The sequence below is a fragment of the Corvus brachyrhynchos genome, unplaced genomic scaffold (assembly GCF_000691975.1).
Source record: "Corvus brachyrhynchos isolate BGI_N302 unplaced genomic scaffold, ASM69197v1 scaffold167, whole genome shotgun sequence".
NCBI lineage: Eukaryota > Metazoa > Chordata > Aves > Passeriformes > Corvidae > Corvus > Corvus brachyrhynchos.
This window is the reverse complement of record NW_008239547.1, coordinates 6543399-6563596: the sequence shown is the minus strand read 5'-3', so window position 1 is coordinate 6563596 and position 20198 is coordinate 6543399. Positions and strand designations below refer to the sequence as shown.

Below are 20198 nucleotides of genomic sequence, written 5' to 3'. Positions count from 1 at the left end.
ATGCAGCACTCAACTCTCACACTACTCTCTCTCTAGACTGTGCATATACACAGTTTCTGCTTCATACTGTGTTGAACAAGCCTGTTGCAAGAAGGAAGTTCTAACTCAGAATTAGGAATAAACAGGAACCTGAGAAAATAGACTAAAGATTCATTAGACAAAGAAGAATAAATTGATTTTTGCTACCTGCCTTTTCCAGTTGCCATGAGAGACTATCAAATTGGTCTAGAATTTACCTAAATAATTTTCTGCAGTTAGTAAATTAAACAAATACTATAAACTTCTGCTGGAATAATGAGATCACTGTTATTGTTATCCAGAAGAGCCTCATAGTGCCTTAAAAAAAAATCCCTCCCCACATGACAGTATTTTATACAGAAAGGCTGTCAACCAAAAGGCAGTTACTTCTGTCAACTGCTTAACAGCTCAGCACTCACTGCAGTCTTGCCATGTACACACCCACAGACTAAACACCAAGGGGATGAAACAGGAAAAAACTCTGTGCAAAATGAGTCAATCCAAACCAGAAGCTGAGCAGACCCCTTTGTTTTCTTTGAAGTGATACTTCATTCAGAAAAAGATCACACTGAAATTAGCTATTACACTGATGTCTGCAGGGTACCAGTACAGATCAGTAATTACGTTTGATAAGAGCAGAAAGAAAACCAAGCAGGAGAAAACTTACACTCCTCAGGACTGTATCAGTGCAGCCAAAAAATAAATCTGTAATTATTCCTGCAAACAGCAAAATCTATGGGAATAACAACCAAAAAGTCCTCCCAAAGAAACTAAATCCACACGTACTCACACAATACACTTATTTTAATCCCTTTTTTCACTGGCCAAAACAGCTGGGGGTGTTTTAGAGAGCCAAGAGAGATCAGTCTGAATAGTCTATAGAGATTTCTCTTTGCACATCTGCTTAAGAAGGAAACAGCTATGACTCAAAGCTGTACCTTAAGAGGAAGCTGACTATTACATTCCTCATCGCCCACAACTCTAGGAAGCTGAAGACATTTTACAAGAGACTATTTTACCTGAGCTACATGAAAATCTATTTCGAAAAAAAAATTTAAAAATCCATGCAGTCCTGTACGCTTTCCCTTAAAGGCCAGTCCTCTATATATCTATCTTAAAAGAAATTTGCAGTTGTGTGGTTTCAGCAAGAAAGGAGTTTCGTACCAAAGAAATGCAGTTTTCTAACAGGAAGGAAAAAAACACAATTATTTTGGCCTTTTTTCCTGATAATGAAAAAACAAAATTCTTGGCTCTAACAAATCAAAGCTTGGGCAGTGCTCAAAATCTCTTGTAATAAACCAACTCAGATTCACTTGATATTTCTATGTTAAGAATACTACTGGGTCGAGAAGGCCTTTTTCCTGTACCACATCCATCACTCTGCTTCAGTGTGCGTTTGCTGCCCCAAAGGCCAAGTGCATCCTGGGCTGCATCCAAAGCAGGGTGGGCAGCAAGGTGAGGTAGAGGATTCTGCCCCTCTACTCTGCTCTGGTAAGACCCCACCTGCAGTGCTGCATCCAGCTCTGGGGCCCCCAGCACAGGCAAGCCATGGACCTGTTAGAGCAGATTTGGTGGAGAGCCACAAACGTAATCACAGGGCAGAAGCACCTCTCCTATGGAAACAGCCTGAGATGGCTGGGCTTGCTCATCCTGGAGGAAAGACAACTCCAGGGAGACCTCATTGAGCCTTTCACTACTTACAGGAGGGCTTACAGGAAAGAAGGAGAGAACTTTTTACATAGGTAAACAATGACAGGACAAGGGGCAATGGTTATAAAGAAAAGAGAAGAGATTCACACTAGATAGTAGGAATAAATTCTTTACTCAGCAGTTAGCACCCAACAAATTGCTCAGTGAAGATGTGGTTGCCCCATCTCTGGAAGCATTCAAGGCCAGCCTGGATGGAGCTCTAAGCAATATGGTTCAATAGCAGGTGGCATCCCTGCCCATGGCACGGGCGTTTGGAACTAGATGATCTTTAAGATTCCTTCCAACCCAAACCATTCTATGATTCTACTAGTAAAGAAATCAGTACAAACTACACACACGTGGGATAGACAAGGATTCCTCCTATCAAATTTCTAACTACAGCTAGTACCATTTACTATTGTGAAGATAAAGAGGACTTTCTACTGGAGAGGTATCTACCACACACACACAAGTTTCTTTTTATTTAAGTTTCCAAATCCCTTGCGAGTCAGGAGCAATGCCTACCTGTAACACAAAAGAGACTTCAGTGACAGAGCCACAACAAGCAACTTACTTGTTGCACTACAGAGGCTGCAACATGGACCTGCAGATTGCATTCATCCTGTCCAACCTGAACAGAACCTTAGACTTCTGCTGACCTTAGCACTTCAGATGTATTTTCACAGTGAAGAAGATATTTCAGTGTTTGCTCTACTTTTGTTCCAAACCTGCAGCAGAGCCTTGGAGGCCAGAAGGCATCTTGTTTCCTCCTTAAATCAACTGATGTGGCTGCAGGAAGTGAGAGAGAGTATCTCTTCTTATAAATGGTTTCACTTAGGTACCTAGTGGGATTTTCAAAATATTCAAGAAAATTATCCTGTATATTTCAAGTAATTTAGGAAAAAAGAAAAAAATATATACATAAACCAACCCCCCCAACAGGGTCAGAGTGAAGAGGGTTAAATACAAATTCAGTTTACATTAAATTAGGAAGTCTCAATGACTTCAGTATGATTCCATCCCTCCTCCCCTTCCACACACACACCCCCCCTTCAGTAAAGCCATTTAAGTAGGAACCAGGCCTTTCTTCCTACCACATCAGTAAGGCAGTGGTGCTCTTATGCAGTGCAAAGCTCCCCAACACTCTGCTCATAGACTGTACTGGCCAAACAATTAGATCACTCCTGAATTTAAAAAGTACCCAGAAGCAACTTTCCATATACACTAGTTTTTTCAAAGCACAACGGAAAGTTGGCACATACTGCATTTACAAGAGCTGTAATCTGATTTAAACATGGGTTTATTTTAAAAATCTTCAGCTCTCATCTACAGTCTACTCCAGAACCCAGTGAATCAGCAAATAGTTACTGTTTATTGGAAAGTTTCCTTCTTTAGGACACCTTGACCACCACTCTGTAGTTTGCTGAAATTGTGGAAAGAACTGCACCATCAATCTTCACTACAGGCAACTGTCCACAGGTGTACAGGATCTAGAATATTAAGTATTCAGGATGAAAATTTAAATTTTGATATAGAGACCTCCAATGAATAAGATAATAGCAGCCATATAACAGAGAGCTTCTTACAGGTATTTACAATATACTTAGCATCATGTCATGAGCTTACGTGTGCTTTTTCCCTTTGTCTTTCTTCAGATACTCATGGATTTTAAAGCATCTCGACCAGGTTTTAAAAGGAAATCAGACACTACACAGGTTAAACAACATGGTTCTATTAAAAACTATCTTTAACCATGGCACTCAGTGACAGCAATACAATACTTTTTTCCACAAAGCAACTAATATAAAAATATGCCATAAAATCATCTGTAGACTAGTATGCTAGTACATACATATAATCATAACATTCTTTTATAAACTCTTTCCTGAGATACCTTGGGTTGTTTGATTTTCTTGTATTACTGGATGCATTATCTTTATGATTCATCTAAAACAATTGCAAAATATTTTGAATGTGCAGGACACTCAGTAACATGTAAAAAGTAGTATGTAAATATATGGCAAAGAAACAGCTCTTAGAAACTATGCGCTTTTTTACTTTGTTATATTTTTTAACATTTGGCTCCTTGGGAGACAGAGGGATGGTGCATGAAAAACCTGAAATTAGAGCTATGAATTGACAAAAAGCAGGAAAGCATTCAGGAATGTTAGGAGTAGGAATATATTATAAATGACACAAAGAGAAAGCCGTAAGCCATGTTGGCTATGTATTGTCTTACAAAGCAACTGGACATATCTTAGTTCACAGTATAATAAATATTTTTACTAATCTGTTTTGGAAGAGCAAATGTCTTTTAGGGTTTCAAGCTCCTGTATAAGTTTCTTGTTCTGAACTTCTAGCACTGCAACACGACTCTCCAGACATTTTATGTATTCTTTCTTCCGACGTCGACATTCTTTAGCAGCTTCCCTGCAAAAAGCAGAAGTAAAAAGTGCAAACAAAAAAGCCATTTGCATGCCATTAGAAAGCTCAGCAGAGTATGGAGACTATGACAGAATTCCAAATTTTGGAATATCTCCCAAATCAGTCTGAAAACACTAAGCAAAACTGGGTTCCACAAGGGCCTCAAGTGTCTCTTTCTCAAGTTCATATGGCAATCTGTAGAATTGCTTCCTCTCATGCCTTGATTAAAGTTCATAATAAAGGAGGTCCAAATGAAAGACAGTTATTCTGCTTTATGACAATAAAGATCTTTGAGGGCCTTGAGTTCCTCAATGAGAGTCTTGTTTTGGTTTTCAAGCACAGCCACACGATTTTCAAGACATTTGACATATTCTTTCTTCTTTCTGCGACATTCTCTGGCAGCTTCCCTGGAACCAATACAAGGCAAATGACTACAGGAACAGCCACAATATGGCAAAGACTGGATAAATGCAATTACCTACAATCCCTGTGGTTCCACAATAAGAACAACAACCACACCAACTGCTGGATTGCACAAACAGAGCATCAGATAACAGCCAAAAGCAGTAACATAGTTAAAATATAATCCAAAATAACTAGAACTTGAAACACACTCAGCATCACCAAATACAAAGATGGAACCAATACACAGAAGAACTGAGAAAAACAGAGAGTAAATGATAGTGTTATTGACTTGAATTGTACTAAACATTAGGAGGGAAAGCAGCATTTCTTCTTCCAGTTATTTTGTGTGTTTATTGGGAGCATTGTTTTCTGCCATCAAAATCTTAAAACCAAACCCAGAGAATATACTTTCAGAAACACAAACACTACTCTCTTCAGATAAAAAACTAGGTGCCAAGCATACATTAAGATAGAAACTTACAGCACATTGTAACAATGTACAGTACATTTTAAGTCCAAACAAATACAATTTATTAGCATTTTAGAACTGGCTGCCCGAGCACATTTCAGCCACACAAGTCTGTGTTTTTTGTTGCTAGCAAATAATAGCCTGAAGCCATCCTCGTAGTTCTGCTCAAAAGTCTCTTATATTGGAGCTAAACACTTTGGGTAGTGTTTTCAGAAGTATGTGACTAAACGAGCATTCAATTCCAGAAGAAATATTAGGAGTACTGGGAGTCCTCCTTTAGTACCTTGGAACATGATAAACTGTCAAACTGTGAGAAGCTAACATTCCAGCAAATTATGAGCTATATCATAAGCACTAGTTTTAAAACTGGAGAAGAAACAAAAGGGAGGCACAACAATGCAGTGATCCTCATGAGTAATTTAAGATAAAGGACAGGCATGAGAGCAAAGCAATACCATTAATTCAATCATAAGACAAGCGGTTAAGCAGTGTATTAGAGATCTGCAGAGCAGACTATTTCTACAATTAATCTGCCAATGATAGAGGTGGCTACACATTTGAAAAAGACAGACTGCCCTAAGAATAGCAAGAAGAATGCACAGAGAAAGACTGACATTTACAACATTCAGTCAAGTCCATGACAACTAATTAAAAACTATACAGCAACTTCACACAATATGCCTCACAAAATGACAGGGGCACTGCAAAGTATCTCATCCCAGTAGCCAAGTACTTAGGAAAGTCTATAATTATCATTCCATCTTTGAATAAGTCCTCTTCACAGCATCATTAATGGACAGCTGCTAATGAGATTCTCAGCTATTTTCCTAACCAATTCTTTGCTAGGATGTTTTAAAATGAAAAAGCCCCTTCTGGTCATTTTACTGTCAGTAATGGGAGAGGAGGGGAATTAAAATTCAACAAAAAGTATAACTCTAGAGCATCACAAAAATTGTCTGATACTGATTTCTGAATTACCCTAATATTTTCAAACTAAAAATCCATGGGTATAAGGTCAACTCTAACCTTTCAGAGTTAACGACCAATACTCTATACTAGCAGGACATGGGATGACTGATAAAGAATACCCTGCCTTCCCTTCATCAGTTACAGGCAGTGCTCATGACCTTAAGAAGAAAACTTCATTATAATGTTCAGGGGGGTTGGGGGGGTGGTGGTTTGCAACACTGGCTATGAATTATTATATAGTCTTACCTATTTTTCAAAAGTCTCAGCTCTCTCTTGCGTGTTGCCTCTTCTGCCATTTGCTGGGGGCTATGCAAAGTCCCTGGCGAGGCTGCCATAACCACTCCCTGAGGTAAGGTAGTAGTGGGAGTTCGAATCTGGTAAGCTGGCATGTCTCCAGTGGCAGCTGTATGAAAGAAACATATTTTGAAATTTATGGCAAAAAAGAGGCGTATCTGAAAATAACAGATTTCTGAAAATGATTTACTCAGGATCCCAGATACATAAATTATTTCACAGGTCTATAATGGCACAACTACACTTTTTATCTTAATAGCATTTATTTCCACACTGTAAAATATCTGAATTGCTCTAGCATGTGGCCCCACTAGCCAGCCAGACTGAAAGTTTCCACATGGCTCTCTTCAGACGACATGTGGAAAGCTGTCTGAGGAACAGTTCAAGCATTCACACTTACTTCCTGTTTGCACAATCCCACAAAAAGAGGGTCCTGCTGTTGCAGCCACTGAGGTTTATATGCTACCCTGTTCTCCCTGTACAGGACTCAATTTGCTTCAGAAGACAACTTTCTCCTCCTTCCTTGTGATAGCAACAGTACCAGCTTTACAGCCTCTCCTCCTCTTACAACAGCAGTTTGGCAACCCTTGGATAACCAGTGAGAGCTGCTGTTGCTACAGCAAAAAGGAACAGGTAAGTGCTCAGGATGTAAAGGCATTTGTTCCCTGGGCAAGAGGACCACACATAGGATGCTGCAGCATTAACAGGCAAGAGGAGGCAGCAGCGGTTGCACAGGAAGGGGTGTAGCCACACAGTAAATCAGAGGGCAAAAGTTCAAATTCAGCTCCTGAGCTTAGCAGTTTTGTGCTCTCCCCAAGCTAAATGCCGAGCTGATGTGACTTGAAACCAACACCTTTCTGACAGTTTCACATCATTTCTTTGTTTTGGACATATTTGTCTCTACATGATGTACCTCAGCTTAAAAGCACTGGGGAAGTCCTAAGTATTTGTGTCTTGTCTGACAGAAAACAAAAGCAAACAAAAAATATATTCCTCTTTAAATTCTAAGCAAGTATTTACCTATTCCTTTCCATGAATATTTTATATTATGATATAACAAAACTTCAAATTTTGTCATTAAAGCAACTGAATATAGCTGATGTTTCAGAGGCTATTATATTATACTTAGTTTATACTTTACTTCTTTAAAGCATTATTCAAATAATGGAAAAACATGTGTCACAGTTTAACCCCAGCCTGCAACTAAGCGCCACTTAGCCACTTGTTCACTCCACCCACACCCCTCCCCAGTAGGATGAGGTAAGAAAACTCATAGGCTGAAATGAGAACAGTTTGATAATGGAAATAAAATAAAATAAAATAATAAATATAATGAAAAGGAAAATAACAAAAAGAAAGAGAAATAAACCCAAGAAGAACAACTGATGCAAGTTAAAAACAATTGTTCACCACTCACCAACTGATGCCCAGCTTGTTCCTGAGCAGCAGTCCCCAGGCCAGCTTTCCCTACCGTTTACGTTTATATGCTGAGCATGATGCCTTATGGTATGGAATATCCCTCTGGCTATCTGGGGTCAGCTGCTCTGGCTATGATCCCTTGCAAATTGTGTGCATCCCCACCCTAACTCACTGGCAGAGCATGAGAAGCTGGAAAGTCCTTGACTTAGTGCAAATACTTCTGAGCAACAACTAAACCACGAGTGCACTATCAACATCTCTCTCACCCTAAATCCAAAACACAGCACTGTACCAGCTAATAGGAAGAAAATTAACTCTATCCCAGCAGAAAGTAGGACAACTGGGAAAAATAAAATGTAGACAAAAACATCTTGAGGAGGCTGGCAGGTTGAGCAGTTAAGAAACATCAGTTAACTATAGAGGGAAAAATTGAACTTAATAAAAATATACTATTCTTACAATATTAATGCAAGTGCTTCACTAATTCAAAACAAAAAAATAGAATCGAGTTGTGTTTAGACTACAATTCCACAGCCATGTCCTGAAATCATTATCAGCTTAAACCCTGTGCACCTCCCCCCTCTCGCAGTCCTGCGGGTAAAAGTGTTTGTGGAATTACAAGATGAACTGGACCAGTGAACTGACCTGGATAATCCCCTGGGGATGTGGGAGGGAGGGAGAAATCAGCCCAGAACAGCCCTGTGAGCACTGACAGGCAGCTGCCATGAACACAGGGCTTGGTCATCTTGTACATCTACAGGGCAATTGCTTAACCCTCTAAATTCTCCACATTTCTTAGCAGTCCCAGTCATGTCAATGGAATGATAACTGCAGCTCACTATTTATAAAAATGGAATTTTAGGAACTCTTCAGGCTCAACTTTATGCTGGCCACATTACATACATCTTATAGACTATGGTAAGAACTACCTTTTTCTCTCTCATCACTAGGTATTAAAGAGATGTTATCTTAGGTTGCCTTAGATACAAAGAACTAGAAATCCAAGCAAACCATTTTGTAGATCAAGTCACGGGGAAAGCTCCACAGTCCAGATCACCTCAGCCTGGCAAGACCAACTACTTTGTTGTCTGTGTCTGATTTATACTCAGATGGCAGCAAACAGGACTTACTGCAGCTTTTGTGAAGAGGACTCAGTGTGATCATGTACCTGCAGCAAGACTTAACAAAAGCAAGTCCCTATCTCAGCTGGGATCAGCAAACACCACTGGTAAGTATTCTAATCTGAGCAGATCCCAGTAGTGGCAGTCTCTGCCTGACAGCTGTCTCACTCATAAACCTGCCAGCACAGGAACACAGATAAATAACCATTCTGGTGGTACAGACCCTGCAAATTCAGACACCACTGTTTAAAAACAAGAAAAATGCATAGCATAGCATTGACAAAGTATCTTTTAGGTGTGCAGTAATGTATGTTTTATGACACAGCATTGCAAAAAAATATTTCAGACTGAAAAATGTTTCGTACATTATCTCAAGAAATTACAATGTAACTGATTTCCCCAGAAAAATACCTTTGGAAAGACAAAACAGGCTTTAAACAGAGTGGGATAAACTTAATTTTTTTCAAAGTTATCTTAAGCCGAGTTATGTGTCTATATTACAGTGAAGCATACCTTCCATTTCAGCATCTGAGACAAATGTCACACACACCTCATCCAGACTGACAAACTTCTGTGGCCGTTTCTAGTGACACTTCACAAAGGTTTAATGTAATTCCTAAGGTACCAGAAGTAGAACTGAGACCGTTAACAAAGCAACAAACCTGGAGGTGGTACCTTTCCCTAACACACCGCCCCAGGTAATTTTTTTTTTTAACTCCATAAAATGCAAGGGAGTAAAAAGTCACTGAAGACCTGAAGCTTTCAGTTGAGACTCACAAAAAGAAAATTATTAACAGGAAGCCAAAAAAACCAACTAGTGAAAAAAAACCAAACTGCGTTTTTAAAAAAATAAATTTATAAAGCAACCACCTCTTGGAAAAAGTAACTTGCTGAACACTAGAGAGCATCCCTGCACTCGAGCTCTTTCAGTGACTATCCAGGAGAAAAAAATGCCCAATGTATTTGGATGCCTGTTCTCCCCCTCTGTGAGTCATAATGGTGGGACTTGATTATCGAAAGGTTTTTAACTTCACCACTGAACTGGCTACACAAGGCATGACTTATGATCTCTTTGAGCATTAAAAGCATCGACCTGGAGAAGATATTTATCTTTGAATTAATGAAACAACGTGTGCCCGCTCTGAGCAGCAGCACGTAGGAGCCGGCAGGGAAGTAGTTACTGTTACCGAGCTGCCCGAGGCAATTGACGGGGCAGAAAGGAACTGACTAAATCGCAGCATGACTTGGAGCTGACGTCAATGTGTATCTTGTTTGGAGTTTAACTTTTCCAGTTCCCTACTGCAACACGATTCCAGGAAATCTAATGACGTCAGCCTTTTGAACTCAATTAGCTGAGGAACAGACCATTTTAACAGAGGAGGACAAAACAAGCAGGCGTAACAATACTTCAATTATTGCCCTCAAATTTGTTTCCATTCAGTGTTTTTTTAATAATGGAAGCATAGGGTTGATTTGCACTGCTGAAACAATTCCTGTACAGCTGGGCTTAAGCCCATGGCTATCAAATTTGTAGTGTTTATTGCTCAGTAACAAAGCCAGCTGTCATTTTTACAAAACAAAAAGCAATTATAAACATAGTAACATATATGAACTATCACCACAATAAAGAGAAATGCAAAAGTAGAGTGGTGGATTGTTTTCAGAAAAATCCTGCATCAAATAATAAAGATTAGTTATCTGAATCAATCTGTGCAAGAACTCATGCATTAACAGTGATTTTTTGTTTTTTCCCCCAAATGAAACTGTTAAAATTGCCCTGGAATCCTACACTAAGTAGATAGAATTAGGAGCTATCTGTATGACTTTAGAGAGATGAAAGAATTACAGCAACAGGTTCAAAAGAAAATGTCACAAATATTAACTAAACACTGCACAGACATACAAAAATACCATGTCAAAGGCTAACAAAATTTTTACCTGTTTCATCTCCTGTAACAGCCATGATCAACTTCTGCACACACGATTCTGCTGTTCCTCTACCAGAGCACAGCATGAACTGTTCCAAACTACCAAGCATGTGCAGGATTACAAGCAAGAGCACTGACATCACAATGACATCACTTGCTTACCACTGTCATTAATATGCTCCATCGCTGGAACAGCTCACTGAAACTGCAGCCCAAAGAATTCCTTTTGCAGTAAACCTGCTTTTTTTTTCCCTCTTCCATATTGCTATAATCCTAGCTTTGTTCTTTTTTCCTGAATTATTCATAAAGCTACAGAAAGCACTCACCACAAAGCAAGCTGTTAAGAAAGACCTGAAAATTCACAGCACTGACTGACAGAAATTAAAATGTGGCTCTAGCATTCATGAATGAATCCAAATTATAAAGTCATGATTGGATAGAAAATAAGGTAATTTTAAACATGCAGCTGTTTTCATTGGAACAGTTCCACTAAAAGGCAGAGAACCCTGTTGGACAGACATGCAAGACAGGAAAACTTAATAAGCTGTAACAAATAGGTAAATGAAAGGCTAGAGCTCCTTGCTTTGCAGGGAAACCCACAACCTACTCATTTAATTTCAGTTAAAAGCTTCAGAAATTATTAAGAAATACTCCAACAAAGTAAGTCAGCCTAACGCTAGTGATTTCAGAAGCTGTAACAGGCAGAACAGTAACTCTGGGTAAGGGCAACCTCTTCCCCCTTCCCTCCTTTTTGAAAATATGTCCAAGAGATCTGGTTGACTTAGTTTTAAAATATAAATTAAAATAAACAACTCAGCTCTAAGAGAGTTGCTCCTTATTTACATCAATTTAAATGAAATTACTTTCAGACCAAGAGTCCAAGCACTGGTCTGTACGCAGGGCACAGCAAACTTCTAAGGTCCTCCGTCTGTAATAAACAAATTCAGACTGGTAATTCATCAGCTGTGAAACTGTGCTGGATGGCAGCCGTGGAAGCATCAATGCAAAAGGAGTGTTCTGTGATCACAGGACCACTTCAGGATCATACGTACAGAAGATCAGAACTAAAGCACAAGAAATTCAAGCCACAGATTTCAAATATCACTAACAATGTAATGAAAACACACATTTCACATGTAATAGACCCCAACACAATGATTTTTTATGTAACTTTTCTACACTCATTTTCACTAATAGTCAAACACTTCCTTCTTCAGCTAGCAAAACAATCCTTAACCCTTAATGTATTTGGAAACTGTCCAGACACTAGAACTGCCTCTTATTTCACCTACAAATGTAAATTTGTAGCAAATGCAATGACACTCAATTGGACCAACACCTTTGGCACTTTTATCCTAATATTTTTCCGCACCACAGGTTATCAGGAAATATCAAGCACATGGTTTATGTGATCTTATCTATTATTACATGAGATTCATCAACAAATACTTTAGAAAAAAGTATCAATACATATGCTATCTGAAAGATTCTGAAACAGAATCTGAAACAGATCTTTTCTTTTTCCAGGTATTTATTATAGTCTTTTCTTCTATGATTAAGAAAAAAAATCATATGCAGCCTACCCAAAATCATTATAAAAATATATGTAAGTGGTAAGATTAGTAAGCAGACTATTTTTTCTATTATTATCTGTGCTATCACAATATTAGGTGTTCAGTCAACTACAAAATGTACTTAAATGATAAATCTTCATAACCTATATTCCTACAAACTTTTTAGCACAGGCAAGATGACCTGTAGTAAGGACATTTCAGACACTTGTATATTCAACTAATTCCACTGTCTCACTCCATCCTGATTAACTCACGTTTGCTGACTACATACAATTTTATTACTGTAGACATCTTCAAGTGCTTTCACACTATTTTTATACACCTCAAAGAGGTTTTTTTTGGTTTTTTAAAAGATTTTCCAGTATCAATAGCATGTAGAGTAAGTTGAAGCCTTTTATCTTCCCATCATCTCCAAGTTCATGCTTGCTTACTGTTTGCTTTGTACTTCTCCCTGTATACGTTAGGTAGCATTTTTCTTCAGTGTTAACAGCTATGAGGGCTCATTAAGCACCGGACTTTGAACCAAAGGAACAGAGAATTCCAGGAAATAAATTTCTCTGAGCGTGGACAGAGAACAAATCAATTTAATTAAAAGTATCTAGATGCTTCCAGAAACATGATATAGAAGCTATTCAGTAGCTGTCTCTGAATCCATTTTGAAAGTTTCCATCACAGGCACGACACTTAATGGGCAATTCCATCTTGTGGAGCCCATTGCTGAGACTGAGTAGCCCTGTCAGAGAACAGTTCTGTAATGGAGAGTCTGTAAAGGAAAGTCAGCCAAATGGAATTTCCAAGGACTGAAGTGCTGCCAGGTAAAATCCTCAAATGCTCTGCTTCTTCACAGACTTGGAAAGTTTTAGGAAGCAGCTGAGGCGTTATTCTTTCTGCTCCTGACCCCAAAGCTCCAAAGAATCAAAGCAAGACCTATAAAATACCACAGTCAACCTGGAGAGATGGAGGCAGCCTCTGATTTAAGGGATGTATAGGCACACACGTAGAAAACATATTAGACTCATACTCAGAAAAACTTGTAGTACCAGAGTGGGAAACTGGTTTGGGGACAGCCAAATTTGGGTCTTAAGGCTTTGTTAAGAATGTATTCATAATAACATTTAGGGAAGTTGTAACAATACTCTCTGAACAATAAAAACTAATATTTGGCTAAGGTTTTTTCATCTAATAGTCTTAAAATTTCCTTGAAATGCTTCTGGAAAGTCTTGTGATGACAATATATTTCAGCATTTATTTGATGACTCTCATCCACTCTATCGATACATACCTAAATCCTTCCTAGCTCTTCTCATGGCTTATTTCAGATAGCTCTTTTGGCTTACTAAAGTATTCATACAGCCCTCCCTCCCTACTTCTCTGTGTCAATAAAATAATTATTTTTTTAAATTCTGTATATCCTCCATAGCTATTAATTTAGTGTCTCCATACCCATTTTCAAAGATTTTCATCACATAACCCAAATCCCCTGATATAGATAAGAATCCAAGACACCTATGGTTCTCCAGCATCCTCAGCATTACCAAAAGGCTGGGAACAGTGGAAAGAAAAATAATCCTGCATAAACTACAGTAAGGCTCAAGAATTCACTATTCACAGTTCAATTCATGTGTGCATTTTATAGGACCATCAAAGTGTTCCCCTGTGAGAGAACTAGCCTCAGTAAAGGATCTGCTTTCTAGTAACTGCAAGAGCCATAAGTTGCAAGGAAATTCTGCCCTCAACATAGCCAAAAATCTTCAGAATTTGTGTTTTATTAACATTAACTGCTGAAAAAAACAAATTAGTTTCATATATTAAATGCAGTGCACCTTCAGTATCTCACCAATCTGTAAGAGCACCTTTATTCCAATTTAACATATCTCTCAAAATCTGGACAAGAGACTCCAAAGCAGAAGGTGATGTTATACTGCTATTTCATTCATTTTAACCAAACATAGTAGCTGCCTTACTAAGCAGAGAACCTGAATCCCCTCCTAAGAACGTCTTTCATCTTGCTATGCGCATTTTACCTAATAATGCAATAATGTCAACACAAAATAAAAAACCTTTTAAGAAAAATTGTTTAATATGAAAAAAGTAAAATGGAGTAGACTCATAAAATATACCTTGAACAACAACTTGGCTTCCAGGAACAAAAAACTGTTGTGTGCCATCAGATGACTGTGCTGCATATTGCACAATGGTAGCACCTGGCTGAGGAGCTCCTGAATTTGTCACAGTCTGAATTGTACCACCTTGAGATATGGTAACTAAACAGAAAAAACAACAACAAAAAAAAGATTAAGTTAGGCAATAGAAAGACATAACACATGCTAAGAAACATGAAATAAATATTGTCTTATAGGACTCCTGGTCCTCTCCTTGCTTAAAGATCAATTCTATGATAAAACTTAGGTAATATTAATACTGATTTCCACAAATATAAAGCCTGTTGCGTAGTATATATCATATGCATAACAAATAAAAAGCAGTGTTCAACACATTTTCTCTCTATGTTTCCAGAAATATTAACTCTACTAAAATAGTTTAAATATGGGGAAAAAAATAGTAGCTCCTAGCCGTATAAAAGTGTTGTTTCAAACACTAATGTAGAAGTTATTAAAAAAAAACAAAAAAAAAGCACTGTTCATTGACTTTTAGAAAACAAAAACCAGGACATAAGGATAAAGAAAGAGAAAGTTGTCTGACACTCACAATCCTTTCCTTAGTGTGAGAAAATGTTTAGCACAAGAATGTTTAACCAAGTTGTACACAGTTGTGAAGAGCCCAATACTTATGTAAAAAGAGAAACAGAACAAAGTAGGGTTCTTCCCTCCATGTAATAGCAATATGAAAAAACAAATATCCTTTCCCCATTAAAAAATCATATTGAATTCCTTGCCATAATCAAATATTTATAAAAAATGCAATTCCCTACAGACATTATTAATTGTATATTCCTTTTGAAATTAGCATTGCCTTTCTTAAACACAGAAATGTCATAGAATCATAGAATGGCTTGAGTTGGAAGGGACCTTCAAGATCTTTTAATCATTCTAACTCCCCTGCCATGGGCAGAGGCACCTTCCACTAGATTAGGTAGCTCAGAGCCTCCCCATCCAATTTGGCCTTGAACACTTCCTGGGATGGGGCACCACAACTTCTCTGGGCAACCTGTTCCAGTGCCTCACCATCTTCAAAGTGAAGATTTCACCCTAATATCTAAACTCAGTCTATCCTCTCTGTTTAAAGCCGTTCACTATGCTGCCTGGTAAAGAGTCCCTCCCCATCTTTTCTGTACGCCCCCTTTAAGTACTGGAAGGCTACTGCAAGGTCTCCCTAGAGCCTTCTTTTCTCCAGGCTAATCAATCCCAAACCTGTCAATCTGTCTTTATAGGGAAGGCCTCCAGCCCCTGATAATCTCCATGGCCCTCCTCAGGATCTGTTCAAGGAGGTCCATGTCTGTCTTGTGCTGGAAACCCAGAGCTGGATGCAGCACTCCAGGTGGGGTCTCACCAGAGCAGAGGGGCAGAATCCCATCCCTCAATTCGCTGCCCATGCTTTTTTGGATGCAGCCCAAGATCTGGTTGGCTTTCTGGGCCATAAGTGCACATTGTCAGCTCATACTCTGTGTTTCATCCACCAGCACATCCAAGTCCTCTCAATTCACTCACTGCCCAGCCTGTATCCACATTTAGGATTTCGATGACCCACACACAGGACTCTGCACTTGGCCTTATCATGAAGTTTGCATGGGTCCACCTCTCTACTCTGCCAAAGTCCCTTTGGATGGGATCCCTTCTCTCTATTGAGCTTTGAGTATCAACTGCATCATTTAGCCTGGTGTCACCTGCAAACTTTCCGAACCTTCCACGTGTCCAACCAGCAAAGATAATAAATAATACTGGTCCCAAAGCAGATCCCTGAAGGACACTGCTCATCACTGGTCTCCACCTGAACATCAAGCTGTTGACTGGAGCTCTTTGAGTCAATTCCTTATCCACCAAGTGATTTACCAGCCAAATCCATATCTCCTATGTTAACTAACACAATCCTGGAACTTTTAGCTGAGAACCCAATTCCCAAGGAGTAACAAACTCTTTTCTCCCCCAAAAGATATTTAAACTACAAACATTGTATTTAAAGTGATCTGAGATGTTACAAAAGTCAGACATAAAAAAAGATTCAGGCTTGCGAGCTCCTCTGAATTCACTGTCAGATTATTTGACACCATTCTTGAAGGTTCAGTTCTGCTTATCTCAATACAGGATTTGTTAGATACCTATGTGAATTTTAGAGATTGCTGATTTCAAATGTTCTGTTTTGACAACAATAAGATACCTCAAAGCTCAACTTCCGACATAAACACTTAAAAGAGACTGAGATTGCCGCATCCCAACAGCTGAATAAGCTTTTTTTGGGGAAAACATGGAATTCCTCTCATGCTGAATTAAGTTCAGAGCCTTATCTGCATATTGAAACAGGGTTCAGCACGGATCTCCAGTCCTGCCCTTGGAATAAGGAATATGTAACACAGGAACTAGCTGGGTACTGCACACAAGCTCCGTAAGGCATTAAGGAGAAAGGGAAGAGTGTGGCAGGGTATAGAGTGAAAAATGTTTCAGTCTGGCCTCCAAAGCAGAAAGTGTCCCATTTTGGGGCAGGACGAAAAAGAAAAAAGCAAGAAAAGGAAAGCATTGTATTCTCTACTCTTCACAAGGTCCAGGATAAGAGCAACAAGATCTGTTAAAAAGCCAAATTCTGCCTCTCAGAGTTAGCACCAGGAATGGTTCATCTACACCATCACAGAACCATACCACATAAACGCCAGTCAGTTTGGCTTCCTAAGCAGTAAAACATCAGCACAGATTGATACAAAGCTCTTAGCTCCAGAGTGAACCTGGGTAAACAATTATGTCACAGCTGTCCTGCAATTATTCATTCAGATCCCAATCCAGTACTTCATAAACAAGAGTGAATTAACTTCAGTAACTGCCTCCCTCACAGGACTGATTCCTGCCATGTTCCCAGAACAACACATTGCTCGTCCCCCCATTCACTGTCCTGATCTCTACCACTGCACCCACTTTATTGTGCTGGAGTTCTGAAAACTGGGCCTTTTATGATGAGTACAGGACTTTCCTGGACAGTTTCTGTAGCTGAATGTCATGCAGGTGCATGGATGCAAGTGGCATCCATTCTATTCCAGGTAGGAGTGAAGACAGTACCAACACCACTCTCAGAGTGTGATCAACAGCTCTAATCCAGAAAAAACCCAGATCTTTTTCCCTTCCAAAACTGTAAATGGAACTAAAGTTATTCTTTCCCAATGGATTTCTTAATTCTCCAACTGTTAAAAATCTGTTCGAAGATAGCAAGTAACCCAAATAGCAAAAGAACTAATAATTTTCATTCCCCCTGCATTTTTTCATGCAGATCATCGTGATATGCCCAAGGAGGCAGGCAGGTGGGGAGACTGATTCACACACTCCAACTGAATGAACAACTCTTGCACATTATACCACTACCACAGGTGAGGAACTAATTTTTTCAATATTAAATAACCAACATGACAGAACTACAGCCAATGGAGTATGTGTGTAGTCAGATGAGGCTACAAGGCTCCTACACAAGACAGCACCTTGTGCAAAACTACCTATTTCCCAGACAGAAAGATCACACATATGTTGATGGAGGTAGCTGGCAAAGACATTTCATCTGGTCATGTCAGTCTGTCTGCTTCCATAAGCCAAAGCCAAGAAGCTCAGAGGCAGAAGATATTTGGAAACCATGGCAACATACCATTTTGGCTGGTGAAAAGTAAGTAGAGAACAGCCATCACTGCTACCAACAGAAAAAATACATTTGTTTTCCAGAAAAATTTACTTATCAAGTTCTTCCAAAAAAAAGTCACCCCAGACATCCAGACATAAACACACAGTCAAAATTATCTTTTCAAATAAACTACTTTTCCTTTGCAGGAATAGCGAGAACAGTAGAGAAAAAAAGAACCAGCAAATGTAGTAACATAACACCTCTTTTAAACCAGGGCACAGTACAGATGGCCACAGTGACACCGCAAGGCCAGTTCTTCATTGCCTCGGCCACTGCACAAGCTTAATGCATAAACTGCTGGGTGCCTGCACAAGAGAACCTGTGCAGCCCATGCTGGCCAGGGAGAGAGGAGTCCTCAGGCACAGTAATGACAGGCAGAAGTACAGAGCTATCGATGGGAGGCATAAAGATGAAGGAGGTACATAGAGGGACCCTCTGCATCATGTCCAGTCTAAAATCAACACTGGAGTTGCTGGATTCCCACACAGTGTTCCTGGTTTTAGCTAACAGCAGCTCCTGAGGATCACAGGCAACCAACAGGATGGCTCAGAAATGCTTCAGATCTGTGCTTCATACATGTAAAGACTAGGGGTCAACAGTCAAGCTCTCTTTAGCAAGTTCCAAATTAAGACCCTTTTTATTACAAGGAAATGACCATCCTTGCTACCACCTGGCCTAACCAGAACTGAAATACACAGACTTTGCTGAGGCAAAAGATATTTTAACTTACAAAAATGAAGTTAAAAAAAAAAAATCAAATTAATGAACTAATAAATTGGACAAGAAAAACTATTTCCAAGAAGAAAAAGCTCTCAAAACAGGCTTGAGCCAAAACCAAGAGAGTCTATGAAGGCTGACACTCCATCTTGAAGCAATGCCCCATTATGATGAGAACCTTAATTATACAGCACATGTTTTAGGCTACAACTATAACTTACTCAAAGAAAAAGCAGCAAAGAACAGAAATCTTGCAAGCTTGGCTTATAGCCAAGTTTAAATTAAGACACATGAGATTTAATTAAAATTTTGTGGATTCTGTTCTCACATTGTCAGTGATGTTCTCTGTTGCTTAATTTTCAGAGGTAAATGTCTGATTGAACAAGAAAGCAAAACCTTTGACTTTTGTTATTGACTTAAACACTGCCCTGTCACTACTGTTTATAGGTGTGTTCAAATGAAAATATATTCCCCTGAGAATCACCTCCTGCAAGACATTGCAGTCAAAGTACAACTCTGGCTTCCCAGAGGAAGCTACAATTAAGAAACCTAAACTCTAAAATTTCTTAGAAATCCTATAGGTTTGCAGGCTCACTAGGTAATACACAAACATTATAGCACTTCTTTTTAAGCCTTGAAATGGCAAATACATACATTATTAATCAAACCTAAGCAAAATAAAAATACAATTCAAAAATTGAAGAAAAATATTTACTTGTTCTTAGAATACAAGAATACATGAATACATGACAGATTCTGTACTGGATAGCTGTAATTTAGGATGACCGTGTTCTTTTCCACAGAGAAGAACACTTCAGATACTGGACATCACAAAGCAAACATTTATTTATGTCTACAGCTTACAGAAAGGGTAAGAAAAGCAGCCTAGGGGCACAAGCAAAATTACTTTCCAGATAGGAAAGGATAGATACTACAGGCAAATTCTGTCTTCTCACCATTAGTAATTAGTTTAGTTGCATAAATTAAAAATAACTGCAGAATTCTAAGGGTGAGCAGAATACAACTAGAGAGCCATTCTATCCTCTTTTATATGCCACTGCAATGTTTTAATATACTTCCTCTGTTTTCTCATTTCAGGAAAAAAACTCCACAACATTTCTTACACAATCTTCCTGTCATTATATCAAAGGAAAAATACCTGCACTTTAGTGTGTCTACTTACGAAAAGATATGAAAAAACCCTACAAACTGCAGGAGTGAAGCTTTATCTAATACATAATTTAAAAATTAGTTATTATAAAGTTATCTCTTAGATGATATCTGATTATGTCCAAAGAAGCCATAGAGTGCAAGTTATGTAACACTTTTACCATAAATACAG

General features: G+C 38.8%; 1 protein-coding gene across 7 annotated transcripts in view; it reads right to left on the bottom strand.

Annotated features, from left to right (window-relative positions):
• Positions 1 to 312: 312 nt before the first annotated feature.
• CREM (cAMP responsive element modulator) overlaps positions 313 to 20198 on the bottom strand; it is a 34792-nt gene continuing 14906 nt past the window's right edge. For 2 of the 7 annotated variants that reach the window (XM_008639290.2, XM_008639291.2), the window contains 3 exons: positions 14431 to 14574; positions 6221 to 6377; positions 313 to 4137 (listed from right to left, as the gene is read on the bottom strand). In XM_008639290.2, coding sequence (XP_008637512.1) covers positions 3993 to 4137; positions 6221 to 6377; positions 14431 to 14574 — 446 coding nt within the window. In that variant the 3' untranslated portion in view covers positions 313 to 3992. Of the gene's footprint in view, positions 4539 to 6220; positions 6378 to 10746; positions 11112 to 14430; positions 14575 to 20198 lie in introns of those variants that run through there. The other 5 variants (XM_008639289.2, XM_017741543.1, XM_017741542.1 and 2 more) reach the window with 4 other exon arrangements.